The 16,666-nt window shown below is 32.7% G+C and overlaps 1 protein-coding gene across 1 annotated transcript; it reads left to right on the top strand.

The window, feature by feature from the left end:
- Positions 1-1,633: 1,633 nt before the first annotated feature.
- On the top strand, positions 1,634-6,756 carry LOC113076337 (zinc finger protein 64 homolog, isoforms 1 and 2-like). The gene is made up of 6 exons (XM_026248969.1): positions 1,634-1,787; positions 2,591-2,746; positions 2,866-2,982; positions 3,095-3,157; positions 3,250-3,501; positions 4,652-6,756. Exons 1-6 carry the CDS (start codon positions 1,766-1,768, stop codon positions 5,932-5,934), a joined length of 1,893 nt encoding a protein of 630 aa, XP_026104754.1. The 5' UTR covers positions 1,634-1,765; the 3' UTR covers positions 5,935-6,756.
- The last annotated feature ends 9,910 nt before the right edge of the window (positions 6,757-16,666 follow it).

Below are 16,666 nucleotides of genomic sequence, written 5' to 3' on the forward strand. Positions count from 1 at the left end.
ATCATCAGCTCCAGGAATTTCATCTATATATTTTTTCTATGCTTGATGTGGTAAATGTGGTCAAGTGTTTGTTTTATTCACATAGCTCATAATGTCAGTACATTCATGACAGTGCCTTTCATTTCTTCAGTTTCACCATATGTGAGAATCCAGATCTGGTCTGCCTCTGAATCACAGCATATGGGAATGAAAATGGGGTGTAAATTAATGATGAGTGGGATTACTCACACTCTTCACACCACAACCTGAGCTGAATGGCCTGAGGTGACGAGGAATTATATGTAAATATTTTATTGAATATAAATGTGGCAGTCAGTGTGTTGTCTGCTGGCGGCGATGGAAACACATATACTTTCTGAATGAGTTTGTTTTGTGAAACTCAAATTTGTTTTGTGTTGTTTTGTAGCTCAAGATCAGCTCACTGTAATATTAATGAATTAAATATTCATCTTTGTCTATTGCAGTGAACATGCTTTTGATTAATAAACTTGAGTACATTAAACATCCTTGACTTTTCAGATATAAAAAAATGTTTGGTAGTGTGAAAAAATATGTGTGTGTGTTATCTTTTATCAAAATCATATCAATTACATTTATTTATTAGTAATTATTATAAAGAATGGTAAAAATAAAATAAAAAAAAACAATAACAATTATAATGCTACAGAAATACATACTGCTGATGCACTTTCAAAATGTGTAAATGTGTTGTATACAAATAATACTATTCTAGTATTACAAATATAATATAAATATATTACAATGTGTAATATTACTATTACAAATACAGTTTTTACATAATAATAATAAGATATTGTTAAGATTATATACATATATAATATTTATTTTTATGAAAATTATATTGCATTTATACATATTAATTATACATTTTTTAATAATGTTATGTATAATAATATATTATTTAATATATATATATATATATATATATATATTTTAATAATGTTATGTATAATAATATATTATTTAATATATATATATATATATATATATATATATATATATATGTATATATATATATATATATATATGTATATATATATATATATATATATATATATATATATATATATATATATATATATATATATATATATATATATATATATATATATGTAATATCAGTATATTATATCTCTATTATACAAATTAATGAAAATAATATTAAATGTATTAAAAATTTGAATAATTATATAAATATTGATCATATAAATCATGTGATATAATTTATTAAACTATATTGATTATATAAATAAGTATATATATATAATGATTAAAACAACAACAATATATATAGAATAAAATAAAATTTATGTTGAATGATGGAGCGCGGGCGCCGCCGTGTGTTCATCTGATGTAACTGCATTCAAAAGAGAAGGAAGACTTATAAAGAATGAAATACAAACTGAGTGCCAAGGAGATTTCTTCATCATTATTTAAAGGCTAAAAATCCTTGTAGTGAGGAAAGGTTGACTGAAAATGAAAAAAATATTTTAATTGAACGTGTACGCCTACCAAAACCTGTTTTTGGTAGCAAGATATCAGTGGTGAAATACTCGCTCCTGACGCGTGAGGCGCTCTTTGCTATCGCTGCCCCGATGTTTACCGTCAAGCAGTTCACACTGTCGCAAAAACCGCAAACTCTGCTGAAAAGCGTTTGAAATGAAGAGGACACCGAACAACAACAAGGTGCATTAAAGTTGTCAGATACTTCACAGATCGAGTCTCAGCGGGCTTCAAGATCCACATGGCAACGTTCAGCGGAGAAGGTACAAAAAACACTGTTCGAAAACAGATTCGAAAAGAGATTTCTGTGCAGTAACGTTACAGGTAACTCAAATGATCCCAACCATGATGAATATATTTACACTGTTAGGTTGATATATGAAGGAATCAAAGTCCTTTCTGGTATATAATTCTAAGAATAAAGTTTAATTGATATAGTTTGTATTCATTGTTAACTTAATGTCTCTACAGACAATAAAAGTTAATATTACAATTTGATATACTTAATCATATTTCTGATATTATATGTTACAATTTGAATGTGTGTGTGTGTGTGTGTGTGTGTGTGTGTGTGTGTGTGTGTGCGCGCGCGCAAGCATATATACATATATACACACACACCACACACACATATATATATATATATATATATATATATATATATATATATATATATATATATTCATACATACACAATATACAGTTCAGTTTGAAAATTGTAATAATATATAATACATATACTTGTTTTTTTTTTTTTTTTTTTTTTGCTTGGTGTAAAAAAAAAACATATATATATATATATATATATATATATATATATATATATATATAAAAATTGATAGTCATGTATATATTAAATATTTGTATTTACTTCGTTACATTTATTTATTGAATATATATATATATATATATATGTGTGTGTGTGTGTGTGTGTGTGTGTGTGTGTGTGTGTGTGTGTGTGTGTGTGTGTGTGTATATATATGTTTGTGTGTGTATATATATATATATATATATATATATATATATATAAATATATATGTATGTATATGTATTTTTTCCCCCACAGGAATAAACCACCTGTTAGTAGAAGTGAGTCCTGACATCCACATCTGTGGCTTCTGCAAACAGCAGTACAACAACTTTGAACACTTCTTTGCACACAAGCAAAACTGCTGCCAGATCCCGTCGACTCATATATCATCCCGAAACGCTGGGCCCAGTGGTGAGGCTAACGTCCAAATACTAACGTCCCTTTTAAAAGTTCATACTACCCTTCATATATAGTATACTGCGCTGTTGAGTAGTCACAAAAGTGTGTTTTTTTTTTTTTTTTGGTGTCAGAGTCATTTCAGACATGTGTACCAAAAGTGAAGAAGACCCTCACCAAAGCCCAGAAAGCCCCCTCCAAAAAGCTGAAACCTGCACTAAGTCAAAAAAGACACACATGCACATTCTCAGGTTAGTGCTATTGCATTTCTTACTTTCATATATTCACTTATAAGGTATTTAAAGTGAAATATCTCCACTCTATGGAGCTTAAAAGCTGTTTTGGTTCATTTTGTTCCCTTAGGTTGTACATTCAAAACTCAGTATGGCCAAAAAGACATGGAGAGACATATTTTAACACACACTGGTAAATCATTCCATGGGATCATCTCAAACTTTATCATTACCAAACGATGCCAAATGCACATTAAAATGCTGAGATCTGACTCCTCTCTTCAGGTGAGAGGCCTTTCGAGTGTGAACTCTGCCATAAACGCTTTAGTCGTCGCGATAAGCTGAATCTTCACAGCCGTTTGCACACGGGAGAGAAACCGCACAAGTGTAAGTACTGTCCGTACGCAGCGGCCGACAGCAGTAGCCTGAAGAAGCATCTTCGCATCCACTATGATGAGAGACCCTTTAAGTGTCAGATATGCCCTTACGCCAGCCGCAACTCCAGCCAGCTGACCGTTCACCTCCGATCTCACACAGGTGAGCACAGACCCTGTGTATTTCCAAGAATAAATGTCAGATATGTTCTGAAGTATGTCAAAATGTTAGGTGTTTTTGAAAGGAAGTAACACTTTTATTTACGAAGGATGCATTACATTGCACTCCCACCAAAAAAAAGCATTGTTCCTTTGCAAAAGCACTCAAATATAGTTTTTTCCTCCATAATTTGTGATAATATTTTACAATATAACTGTTTTACTATAGATAGATAGATACAAAGTGGAGATCAAACATATAGCATACACATATCATATAAACATAATTTCATAAATTTCAGGGTCACTGTGATATTTGAAAAATAAATTAGAGAACACTTTTACAGATACATCCAAGTTATTGGCATTAATCTGGCACCTAGTGCTGATTTTCTTAATTACACGTCAAAGCCCTTCTTAACTGGCAGAATTCCTCTAATTTTCACTGAGATTGGGAGATGGCGAAAACCTGATTTATTTTCCTTGTTTCTGATGCAAAGCATGCTGGGAACAAGAAAACACAATCATTTTAAGTTCACCTTACTACAACAAAATTTTGAGTTTACAGAACTTATTTAAATTAAGTCCAATGAACTTTCATTATTATTTGAGTGCAATTAACTAATTTCATTTGATTAATTTCACTGTTCGGTTTTACAGTGTAATTTTTAAACACACACATACATATATATATCACACATTATTTCATCCATTTTATATATAAAACTCGTTAACAATTAAAATAACAAAAAAAAAAAAATCAACTAAAATCATTTTAAAAAACACACAAAAGTCAAGTGTTTTTCTAATTGTTTTTTTCAGCTGCACAATATTTCCTGGTACAGCTGATTATTGAGAATTTACGATAATGCATGTGAAACTTTGCCAAAAGATTCATAAGATAACACTGGTTTTCCTGTTTCTTGTTATCAAAGCCAAACTGCTCATGTTATGAAAATGAAGAACACATGCATTCAGTTATATAAATACATACGTTTGGCCAAAAGATTAACGAATTGAAATGTCAAAATATAGTTGTACATCTGTGTGTTTGCTAGATAAGTATGATGCTATCAAAACAGCATGATTAGAACCGTGTTCCTTTTTGTGAAGTAGTGGGAGCTGTGATGTATTCAGTTCACATGTTTCGTCAGGTGACGCCCCGTTCCAGTGCAATCAATGCGATGCCAAATTCAAGATCAACTCCGACCTGAAGCGCCACAGTCGGGTTCACTCCGGCGAGAAGCCTTATAAGTGTGATCTCTGCGAATATCGCTGTGCGATGAAGGCTAATTTAAAATCCCACGTGCAGCTGAAACACAGCGCCTCGGACTCCTTCCGCTGCTCAAAATGCGAATTCCAGTGCTCCGCCAAAGCTGCTCTGCGACACCATTCCCGCCAGCACCAGCCGGCCCAGCCTTTGCAGTGCAGCGAGTGCAGTTACTCCTGCTCAAGCAAGGGGGCGCTCAAGATCCACGAGCGCGTGCACTCAGACGAACGACCCTTTAAATGCGAGCACTGTTCATTTGCTAGTAAGCAGCGCAGTAATTTGTTAATTCACAGGAGGAAGTGTCACGCAGATAAACTGGACAAGCAGGGTAAGTCTGGAAGAGAACGCGAAACGGGGGAGGAGCCTCCGAAACCTCTCAGCACGCGTTACCGAGCGAGACTGGAAGCAGCACGAGCCTTTCGTTGTGACTTGTGCGAGGCTTCATTCGTCAGGGAAGACTCTCTTCGCAGCCACAAGAGGCAGCATAACAGTAAAATACAACAACAAAGTCAAACTGTTACCAATCAACCAGTACAAACAGCGGGACAAACCTCCGTCACAGCCGACACATCGTCTTCCTACAACACGACACATCTTAAGATCATCATGGCGCCCTCTATAGGACCGGAGGCTACTTTTGTCCAAGCTGCCACTGGAAAGGCTGGAGCCATTCTACTCGGTCCAGAGGATCACAATGTGCTTTTGAACCCCGTAATACAGCACGTCAACATGCTAGCGCCAGAGTCCGGCCTCGAGCACCAAACGGTTTTACTCACTCAGATCGACTCCAGTGAAACAAGCCCTCAAACCAGTACCCATAACTTCATCGCCTCGTGTTCTGCGTCCGCTTCCGACGGCACACACACCTTCATAACATCCTGTTCTGACCTGGAAAGCCTCCACAAGCTCATCCAGGAGGGTGGGACTGAGGTTACGGTGGTAACGGAGACGAATCCAGCGATTGCCACCCCAAAAGAACCCCTGAACATTGATGGTTCCTCGTCTCAGGACATTTCTGAGCACGCTGAAGATAGTTTAGATATGGGTCCACCTGAAACCATTCTTGTTCAAAGTCTCCCTCTGTCGATTTCAACACAGGAACAGGACCAACTGTCTCCACACCATTTATTTTCAGACTCCAATACGGTGGACATCAGTGATTCGTAGTTTTTTGCGCGAATAACGAGATTCCACTGTGATGTTGACTTTAATTAGGTTAGACACCATATTGAATTAAATACGGGTGAAAATGAGACTGTGAGGATTGGACTTAGAGTTTTATAATGGCACACACTATATAAAGGTCCTAGATTTTGGCGTTTCGTCAACAGTCTGTATTTCATTAAACAACAATACAATCCATTGAATGCATTGTACTTCTATTACTCACAGCCCGTTTTCATTCACATCAAAAATTAAATATGGTGCTGTCCTGATCAAGGTCCGACATGAAGATAAAATTAACTGTTTGTTTGGTTAATTTCCTGTTTCTTTATCCAACTAATGCTTTGTTAATGTTGTGTTGGAATTACTTTAATTATAACAATTATAAACCTCAGAAATGTTTCAGTGTTCATCCAAAATGGATCCATGTGGAAGTTTGTTGGAGAAAACAAAAGCGCACATATTAACACCAGTAAAAATAGTGTTGAGATTAAAACCTTGTTAACTTGTTGTTAACTGTGCAAACTGCTGCCATTTTGGTTCAATCATGCACATTGGTGGGAGAAATCAGAGCTTTCACAAAATTAAGAGTGGGAACTTAAAATTAAGAGTTTGAAAAAGACATGAATGGATCTTACATTGGAAAATGTGTAATTATTGCAATTAATTCTGACAAGAGCTGCAGCATCATTTATAAAGGTTGCCATGTTGGATCAGGGAGTCATTGTTTCATTTTCAAGTTATCCATCAAATCAAAAGTAGACAAAGTATGTTTTTTTCCCCTCTATTTCACAGTGAAATAAACATTCTTCTTTTTAAATAAGAGACTTGTTTTACCATTGTGTATTTGTATTTTCTGTTTCCTGGTGGTTTAGTGGTTAATGCTCTGTTAACTAAAGCACAACCCTTCACAGAACATACTCTACACAAGTATACTACCTTGTAAAAGTTTGGGGTCAATAAGCCTTTTTTTTTTTTCATTTTTTAAAGAAATTAATGCTTTTATTCAGCAAGTATGCATTAAAATGATCAAAAGTGACAGTAAAGATATGTATAATGCTCAGTATACTTGTATAGCATTTATTAATGTTTATGTTAGTTAATACATATACAATCATCGCTCATAATAGTTTTAATCTTAACAGATACATCTGATTTTAAAAGTACATTAGTTAATGGTGACAATGAACTAATTTGTGTAAAAAATTTTCATTGTTGGTTCATATTAATAAAACTCGAAGTGTAACGATTCACTTAACTCACAATGCGATATGATACGCAATACACAATTTTAGAGTTAAGACCAATGATAAATGATGCTCAGACAAAGCATTTTTTTTTCTTTGTGAAATTTAAAGAAGTCAAATGACAAAACTAAACTGAAATTTTACAGCAAACCCAAAATCAAATGTGTGGCACTTATGGAACAGCAGTGATACAGCGTTTACTTAACACTGTTTTAATATGCGTTATCGGAGGCGAGATGAAAAGAAAATATAATCCACACTTTTCTAAAGACAGTCGGTTCCCTCAGAGATGCATTTATATAAACTCCCAACCCCAACTGTATCGCATTTCGTTTAATATCTCAACTGAATTGAATCACTTATCACTCATCACTTATGTGACCCTGGAGCACAAAACCAGTGTTAAGTCGCTGGGGTATATTTGTAGCAATAGCCAAAAAAACATTGTATGAGTCAAAATTATATATTTTTTTTATTATAGGCCAAAAATCATAAGAGTATTAAGTAAAGATCATGTTCCATGAAGATATTTTGTAAATTTCCTATCATAAATATATCAAAACAAAATATCTGGTTATTGATATGCATTGCTAAGGACTTAATTTGAACAACTTTAAAGGTGATTTTCTCCTTAGATTTTTTTGTATAGTCGTATCTCGACCAAACATTGTCCCATCATAACAAACAATGCAGTTTAAAGCTAATTTATTCATCTTTCAGATGACGCATAAATCTCAATTTCGAAAAAATGACACTTGTGGTCCAGGGTCACAAATTTGTATGAATGTTCAACCAGCTTGTGGTGTGTTACATCCCTACATTAAACAACAACTGAAACCTTGCTTTAAAGTGTTAACTATAGTTATCAAATAGCTTGTATAAGCTCTAGGCATTTTTGTCACAAAATTCCCTTTATTTCATCTCTTCTTGTTATTACTCATTTCAGTCTTGATTCTTATCAAAACCAATGTATAGAGCCGCAGAGCTGTCCTAGACCAACCTTTTATTTCTTTTTTTTTATGTCATTTATGTCATTTGTTGGTGCAAAAGAAACAAATGGAGAAAAGAACGTTTTTGAAAAAAGATATTTCATTCATATTTCATTCTAAATCCTTTGTAGGACTAAATTATATATTTTAAAAAATGGACATGGAAAGGCCTGTATAGTCAAAAACAATGTTTTGTTTTTTTCGTTCACCAATCAGTTTTTAGGTTTCAAGCTATTTTTAGACTCATCTCAATTATGTAATGAAAGATATAACCGTTTGATAAACTACATTACTTTATGTGACTAAAATGTCCATAAATTGATATTCTCATTCTTTACCATGTATCTATACATTGCATCTAATTTGCATATTAATGTGTTCTAGGAAGTGTAATAATGGGAGTAATAACGTGGCAACATTTTCATAAGAATATCTCATATCTCATAGAAATATAGCTTTATAATTCATTGTTGTGACTAACTTGATGTTTGTCCCGCTGTCCTCTACAGAAGACATGTTTGAAATTGATGCCCTGTTTAGGAGCAAAACATCTTATCCCGATTTGAAATGCCATAACAATTTTCTGAGATTTATTTATTTACGACAAACCTTTTTTAAAATGAGCCAAATTTACATAATTACAAAACATTATCATATTTCCCCAAGAGTGCTAAATGTGTTCATTCTGTCAATATCAGTCATATAAAGACCAGGGAGAAGGTGTATTTTTGTATGTCTCTGAAAAGCCCTGAATGTGCTCTGTACAGGACATACAGACTTGGAAATAAAATAGTTTTGTTTAGTACATCTTGCCTGTAGATGGCAGTGCAAACTTCACAACACTGACTTCTTTAATCTCAGCAAGGCATCGCTCATCTCTTATCTGGTGTTTTCAGTGTAATTTTGGAAATAAAAGTTAACCCAGCAGATATTACATGCGCCTGTGCTTTGATTTGGCTCCTGTAGCTGATATCCACATTGTAGCAGTTAACCAGTGCCTACATATGCACGAGAACTATCGCATTTCCTGCAGTGACAGTTACGAGATAAGATCTTTCAGGCAGTTGTAGAGATGCAGATGGAGACACATGAAATATGAGTGCTGCATTTTGCTTGTGCGTGCATATGTCTGACCACCAGTGTCATATCAGGCCATTTCCCCGCCACAAACCATGAGCGTGAGCTGAGTTCATCTAATCCAACCAGATCAAGCCTGTGACCTCTTCCTCTCTGAGGATAGGTGAGCTGGAGAGAGAGAGACAGCACCTGCTTTCTACCAGTGACATGCATTTCATATTTCACTCACAGTTGATATCCTCTCGCAACTCCAGAACCGCCTGAATGTGGCGAAAAATGTTGCAATCTTTACAATTTTAATACAGTTAATGTGTGCAGTTATAACTGTTCAGTGGTTTCTTGATCATGAAATTCACCCCACTAAAACAACAGCCCTACTTCGGTGTGGATAGATAAAAGATTTGATTCATTTGATCGATTTGATTCTTTGACATCGAATCTTTGATTCAACGTTTGCAATTAATAAATACAATAGATGCTGTTATAACACAAACTTTAGAATTATACAAAGAATTAAAAGATGCCAAAATAACCAGTCTTTTTTTTTTTGTCTACATACAAAAAAATTATAATAATGATTCTTTGTTTGTAGATACAACTGTGTATGTATATACATAAACATTTGATTCTTCGATTCATTTTTTAACTTCCGTTGCATTTTTATATAGGCTTTTTAATTTTAGATTTTCATAATATAATTTATAAGTGTATTTAATTAATGTGCAGTGATTTCATTGCTGCTACATTTAACATGAAATAAACCAGCTCTAGTGTTGTGTTGATAAATATTTGATTTGTTATTTGCAGTATATTACAGAATGAATCAAATAAACATTTGATTTTTAAATTTTTTCTATAATATTGTAAATAGGTGTAATTATTTACTGTATTATTAATATTTACTATATTAATAATATAAAGCGATTTCATCATATATCATCAATTCTACCAGCCCTGGTGTTGTCTTGACAGGCCTATGTAATTTTTCAGAATTGACTCCTTCATTCAGTTTTTATAGTAAAGTAATGTTACAGTAAATAAAATTGTTTTAGAATTGAATCTGTGAGATTCAATGTTTACTATTCAGATTCAGTTCTGTTTTGCAAATTGTTTTTCTATTTTATACTAATATTATTTAAAAAGTGTAATTATTTACTTTATTAGCATCACTTCTACATATAAAGTGAAATAAATTCCACAAGTCCCTGTCATGTGTAAATAAATATTTGATTTATCAGAATTGGATCTTTGATTTGATTTTTACAGTAAAGAACTGATTAACTGTATTTTTTTTTTAATTGACCAAGCATGAAACGCATTAAAATAACATCCATCTTTTGTGTCTAGATTCTTTGACTCATTTGATTCATTTTTTATTCAGTGCAATTCTTCATTTTTTATCATTAATTTTATGAAAATCTTTGATTATTTACTTTATAATTACAGTGATTTTTTATCACCGCTAGATATCTTGTGAAACAGATTGGATGTGTGTTAGTGAGGATTTGATTCTTCAATTTTTCTATTCACTATTAATGAGTAGCTAACTTTCTTCTTTGGTTATTTTTTCACTGGTGATCTCAGTCAATAATTGATGTTCCAGATGCTTTCAAAACAGCCCCTCTGATCTTTCCTTGCATTTCTAAAAGCACGAGCTCTCCACTGGACAGAAGTCAATATTTGGCGACCTCATTGTCACTGTGCCCCGCTGCATTCTTCAGACCGCCGTGTGTTTGCATGGAAGTGAAGGCTACATCTGAGTGGGAGTCTGCAGGGACAAGAGCGCATTGATGTTTCCATCAGTGCTAATAGACTTAGCAGCTCAGGACTGACCTCTCTCTCTCTCTCTCTCTCTCTCTCTCTCTCTCTCTCTCTCTCTCTCTCTCTCTCTCTCTCTCTCTCTCTCTCTCTCAGTATGAATGATGTTCAAACAGGAGCGAAGGCTAACGCCATCAGATGTGCTGTGTTGTGATTATCCAGCGCTGTGAAGCTGTTCTGTGGTCAGTTTGAACAGATATCTGGAGAAACACATCAGGACGCAGTGTTTCTGAGGCTCCAGGGAACTTTTTTTTAGGAATATCACATTATGAAGTCGACATGCAATCAAAATTGACCTTTTTACTTTCTTAATTTCTGTTCTTATTGTCCACAATTAATATACTTGTGTTCATAATCTTTCTTCAAAATGTTACTTAATAACTTTATTTGTCTGGAAAAAACTTTTTTTTTTTTTTTCAGTTGACATGTATATATTTTTTAACCCCTCGCTTCCAACCACCTGACTCAATTCCTTGCGTATATTATCAAATCTGACCTTACATTTTTCTCTTTGAATATTTTTTTGATTTCCTTATAGTTTCAACAAAGAATCCCTTTTCTTCTTATGTACCATTTTTCACAGTATAGAGTTCTTTCTACACTGAAAAAAAATCAAATAAAAGTTGCTAGCAGAATCAGCTAGTAATATATTAATTAAATGTGAAGTAGAAAGACTGAAATAGTAATTTTTTGTACACCAATAGTCTTTGTTTTATTTTACACACACGGTAAGTGTTTCGTGTGTGTGTGTGTGTGTGTGTGTGTGTGTGTGTGTGTGTGTGTGTGTGTGGTTCTAGCTGGATTAATGTCAAAAAATCATATTTTACCGGTAAAATATGATTATTATTATTTATTTTTTTACTTCCTGTACCAGATATATCTAAATTAGTATTATAATTACTAGAATATATATCATAGTAATTATAATACTAATTTAGATATATTTGGTAGTATATTTTGGTAGTGTATAAAAGTGTATAATTACGTAAAATATTATTTCCTTTTTTTTTTTTTTCTTTTTTTTTTGAAATATGGCCTGTTTGACTTTTGTGACAGGTTTTGGTTAACTCACAATTACATTAGAGGCCAATATTATCTTTTAACTGTCACCCCGTCCCGAATACAGGACGCCTACATTTACTTCACTATATTTCAATCAAATCTAATCTAATCTTGACAAACTATATATCGTTGGAAAGGTTATGTAGGAAAAGTAATAGATACATTTATGAAAAGAGTGCACCCTCAAAAATTAACATTATAACAAGAGTTCTGACCTTTGTTAAAAAAAAAAAAGACTTCTTCGTTGCATTTTTCTCTATCACATTTTAGAAATCATCAGAAATTATTTATCAACTAAAAACTTACAATTTCAAAATACATCCTTTAAAACCAATTTTAAAATCAGACATTGCATTACCATGTAAATGGTACATCAATATTATGTTACAAAATGTTTTCAGTCATGAATTATAAAAATTTAAGTTTGGAACGTGCACTACAAAGTCTATGTTCAAAAATGTGAGTGACAGTTAAGGGTTAAACAAAAAAAAATCCTGTTATTGTTTAATCACCAGTTATGGGTTAAAAAAAAAAAATCAAGGATAAATTAATGAAGGTTCTCCATGTCACAAAAACCTCCTTTTGTTTGGATCTAATCTTTATTTCTAATCTTGAGTGTGTTGTCATTCCCACACCTGCCTATATGAGTCACTAGAATCCATGAAAACTGATAACCCTGAGGGAGAACAACCATCAGATTGTACTCCCAAAAAAAAGGGTACATTTTGTCTATGAACCTTCATTTATTTGTTTGTTTTTCACCCTCCTCATTTCTGTGTCACAATTTTCCGTCGTCCTTTGCATACATGTAAATCTTTCGCTCTCTGTCTGAAGAGAAAGAAAGTATAAAACTTGTCTGTGTCTGGCGTGTCAAACGCATGCATTTCTAGAGAGAGAGAGAAAAAAAGCTTGATTTGTAGTTTTTTATAATGCACATGAGGACTATTTCATTGCTTATGAAACTTTAGGCACAGCCTGTGTTTTATTACACAAGGGAAGTGGCCCAGCCCCCTCTTTTCGTTTTTTTTTTTTTTTTTTGCGAGACCCTTAATGCAGGGTCCTTGTAAAATGGCATTCTGTGTAAAGATGATTCCTATGTGGGAACTGCATGGCTCTCTCCTGTTTCTCTTTGATGTATTATCTTGCAGACTTCCAGGATCTAATCCCAGCCACCCCTCCTTCTCTAGCTTTCCTTCTTTTTCCAGACTTGTTCTTTTATCTTATATAAGTTGCTTGTTTCAATTCATTGTTTTGCAATGAACGTGGATGTATTCATTTGAATTAAATGTAAAGAACGGATCTCTCAGGATGCAATATTAGCACCCACTGAAGCTGTGTAAAGTATTTGGGTGTTCAGGCTGGTTTAAAAAAGGAGAAAGGAAGCTCAGACAGACCTCTTGATACTGTAAAGCCCTTCTTGCTTCCTTCCTTCCTGTGTTTGAGATGTCAGCCTTTGAATGGGGTCATAAAGAGCCCCCCAAAATGCAGAAGTACCTTCACAGCTGCTTAAAGAAAGCGTATATTGCAATGCATTCCATCCTGACTTAAATGCAACTAAAAAGTTAACTTAATTTATTTTATGCAACATTTTTCATTTTCATATAGTTTAAGTTGATGTATACTAAAATGACTAAAACTAAAATAAAATTAATAAAAACTATATCAAACAACAACAAGGTACTGTAAAATTAACGGGGAAAGCAGAAAATATTCAAATGAAATCTAATCCAAAATACAGTATTAACAAAAACTATAATAGTAGCTCAATGAAACTAAAATACCAGATGTCTGATTTGTGTAATTGTGTTGTTTTCTAGTTAAAATTAAGATAACATCAAAATTACACGAGCAACATGTATACAAAATAAAATGAAAAAGACAGACGAATTATACAAAAATGGGTCTTTAAAACCTTGATTTGTGCGATTGTCTGGTTTTTCTAGTGATATAAAATTTCATAAAATGAAAAAATAAACTAAGCAAAACTGCAAAAGAATGAGCCACTGTGCTGTTGAAAAAATGTCTGAAATTGGTATCACAACTTTAATAATTTCTCAAACGTGTACTATGTAGGGGAAGAAAAATTGTGTGGTATTAAGGTTTTGTGCAAAACATGAGACTGATCAATTCTGATCACTTAAATTTATGAGATTGTTTCAAGTTAACAAACATTAATTATAATTTATTCATTATTCACTATTCACATTAATTCACTTTTTTCCATTTAATATCCAAAGTTAAAGTCATTTTAACTTAAATTACTCATGCTATTTAACATCATATCATTGAATATGTATATAAAATATTTATTTAGTTTATATAGTTTATTTATATTTATTTGACAAATGTATGTATTTAAATGTATAATTTCATTTGACCTTTTCTGTCATATAACAGAATGTTTGAGAGTGAAACAAACCATTCAGTTCCACCAAACATCATCATTTATTCATTAAGAACTTTTAATATATATATATATTTGATTTAATATAATTTTAATAAAAATTTCTCATACTGTTGAATCTTGAACTTCTCAATAAATATAAAAATTTATAATTCTGATTGGGCATACATTTAATAAATATGTTATATATAAATATCACTTATTATTTATGTATTTAGGTTTTTTGTTGTTTGTTTGTTTGTTTTTTAAGGTAGGAAAGATTGATGAGGCAGAGTCATATAAAGATTTGATATTTGATTACTGGTTTTCATTCTAGTTTAATATTAGATTAAAAAATGTATGCAACTCATCAGTTCTGATGATAAAATGCATACGTCTGGCCTCTAATAGCTTAAAAATGGAAAGTGCCTACAACATTGACTTTAGAGAGATAAAGCAGAAGAGAGACAATACTTCTGTGTCTTAACCCCTTAAGTGTCACTGGCCCACCGGTGGGCCCAAAGCCATTGCATATTTAAAACCGTAATATTCTATACTAAACCTAAACTAATCTTGACAAACTATATATCATTGGAGACCTTAGAGGTTGTATTTTTTATATTTGACCACTGTTTTATATTTAAAATTATGTAGTGACAGTAATTCATTAATTTGTGACAAGAAAAATTTAGCAAAAAAAAAAAAAAGTAGTTGCCTTTTGTTACAAAAAGCTGATACATACATATACAATCACGAAAGTATATATTTCTTATATTTTTTTGGCTGCCAATAATTCAGACAAAACATCTTTTCTAGTTTTTATAAAAAAAATTGAGAATAAATTGAATATGTATATTTGTATATCTATGATTGATGTTGCAAGTATTCAGTAAAAAATTAAATGAATGTCAATTTCATGTATGATCATAATATGATGTGATAATATGATCATGATCATGTATGAAGTTTCTGTAACAACACTCTAGTAGCTATGTTTGATTAAAAAATCATTTACAACCTATCTAGAATGTTTTATTGCTGTTTGAATAAAAAAAATCAAATCAGTCGTCCATTACAATTCATACAAGGAGCATGAATAGTACCTAGTGGACATTGTTGGTATAGCAACTAAAAATAACACAGAAACCTCATTTTTTGTGATATCAATGTCAAATTTGGAACACAACTTCTTTAGATTTTAGGCTTTTCATTTGACATGAAATTAAATTCAACACATACTTTTTTTTTTTTTTTTTTTATAAAATATAAATAAATATTAAATTATTATTTTTTTATTACAACAAACTTAAACAACTATAACTTTTTTATTTTACATTTTATTCAACTTCTTTCACATGTACAAGAAACTTCCAAGTGTGTTTTTAAAAACGAGCCCAAAATTAGGTTCATATTCCAAACCGTTCCAGAATTACATTAATTTGAATCTGGACATGCCCTTTTCAGCTCTACCCCCAAAAAGGGGGGGTGACACTTAAGGGGTTAAATCACAATTTGCAGCATGTGTTCTTTGTGTTCTTTATTCTTTTCAGCAGTTCTTTTTTTATCAGACGTTGATGCAACAGCTCTGTCCTGCTCTTTCACAGTTTGATAACAATATGCTTTTGACCTTTTTTTGTTTCGTTTGCATGCGATTTGATGGCCCATCACCAACAGGCTCAAGATGGCCTCTAATGTAATTAAGCGGACGAGTCGATGCTGATATGGATTTCTCCCCCCATATGAGCATCTTTCAGCCTTGAAGAAAAATCAAAGTATTGATATGTTCCAAGAGGTTGGAGTGTTCAGCAAAGTGGCTTCTTTTATGTGTTCCCTTGTTCAGTTTTCTTCAGGTAAACACAATTAAGAAGGACAAATTATGAACGCAAAAGGCTTCATGTAATCAGAAGGCCACTTGTGTTTATGGCTGTCCAAACACTGCCTTTCATGAAATACCATATATATGGGTATGGTGTATTTGAGTTTGCTCAGTGAAAACATTGGAACAAAAGACCTGCATGTCTGGAATATTTGGTGTTTTGATATGAAGCTGTGGCTTCGCTCTTGTAAATTTTATGTTAATGTCTTAAACTAAGGCATTCCTTCTGAGAATTCTTGTTTTAATATGCAAATGAGAAAGGGAAGAGCTCTTATCATGATGA

This window comes from Carassius auratus, unplaced genomic scaffold (genome assembly GCF_003368295.1).
Source record: "Carassius auratus strain Wakin unplaced genomic scaffold, ASM336829v1 scaf_tig00020014, whole genome shotgun sequence".
NCBI classification, from domain to species: domain Eukaryota; kingdom Metazoa; phylum Chordata; class Actinopteri; order Cypriniformes; family Cyprinidae; genus Carassius; species Carassius auratus.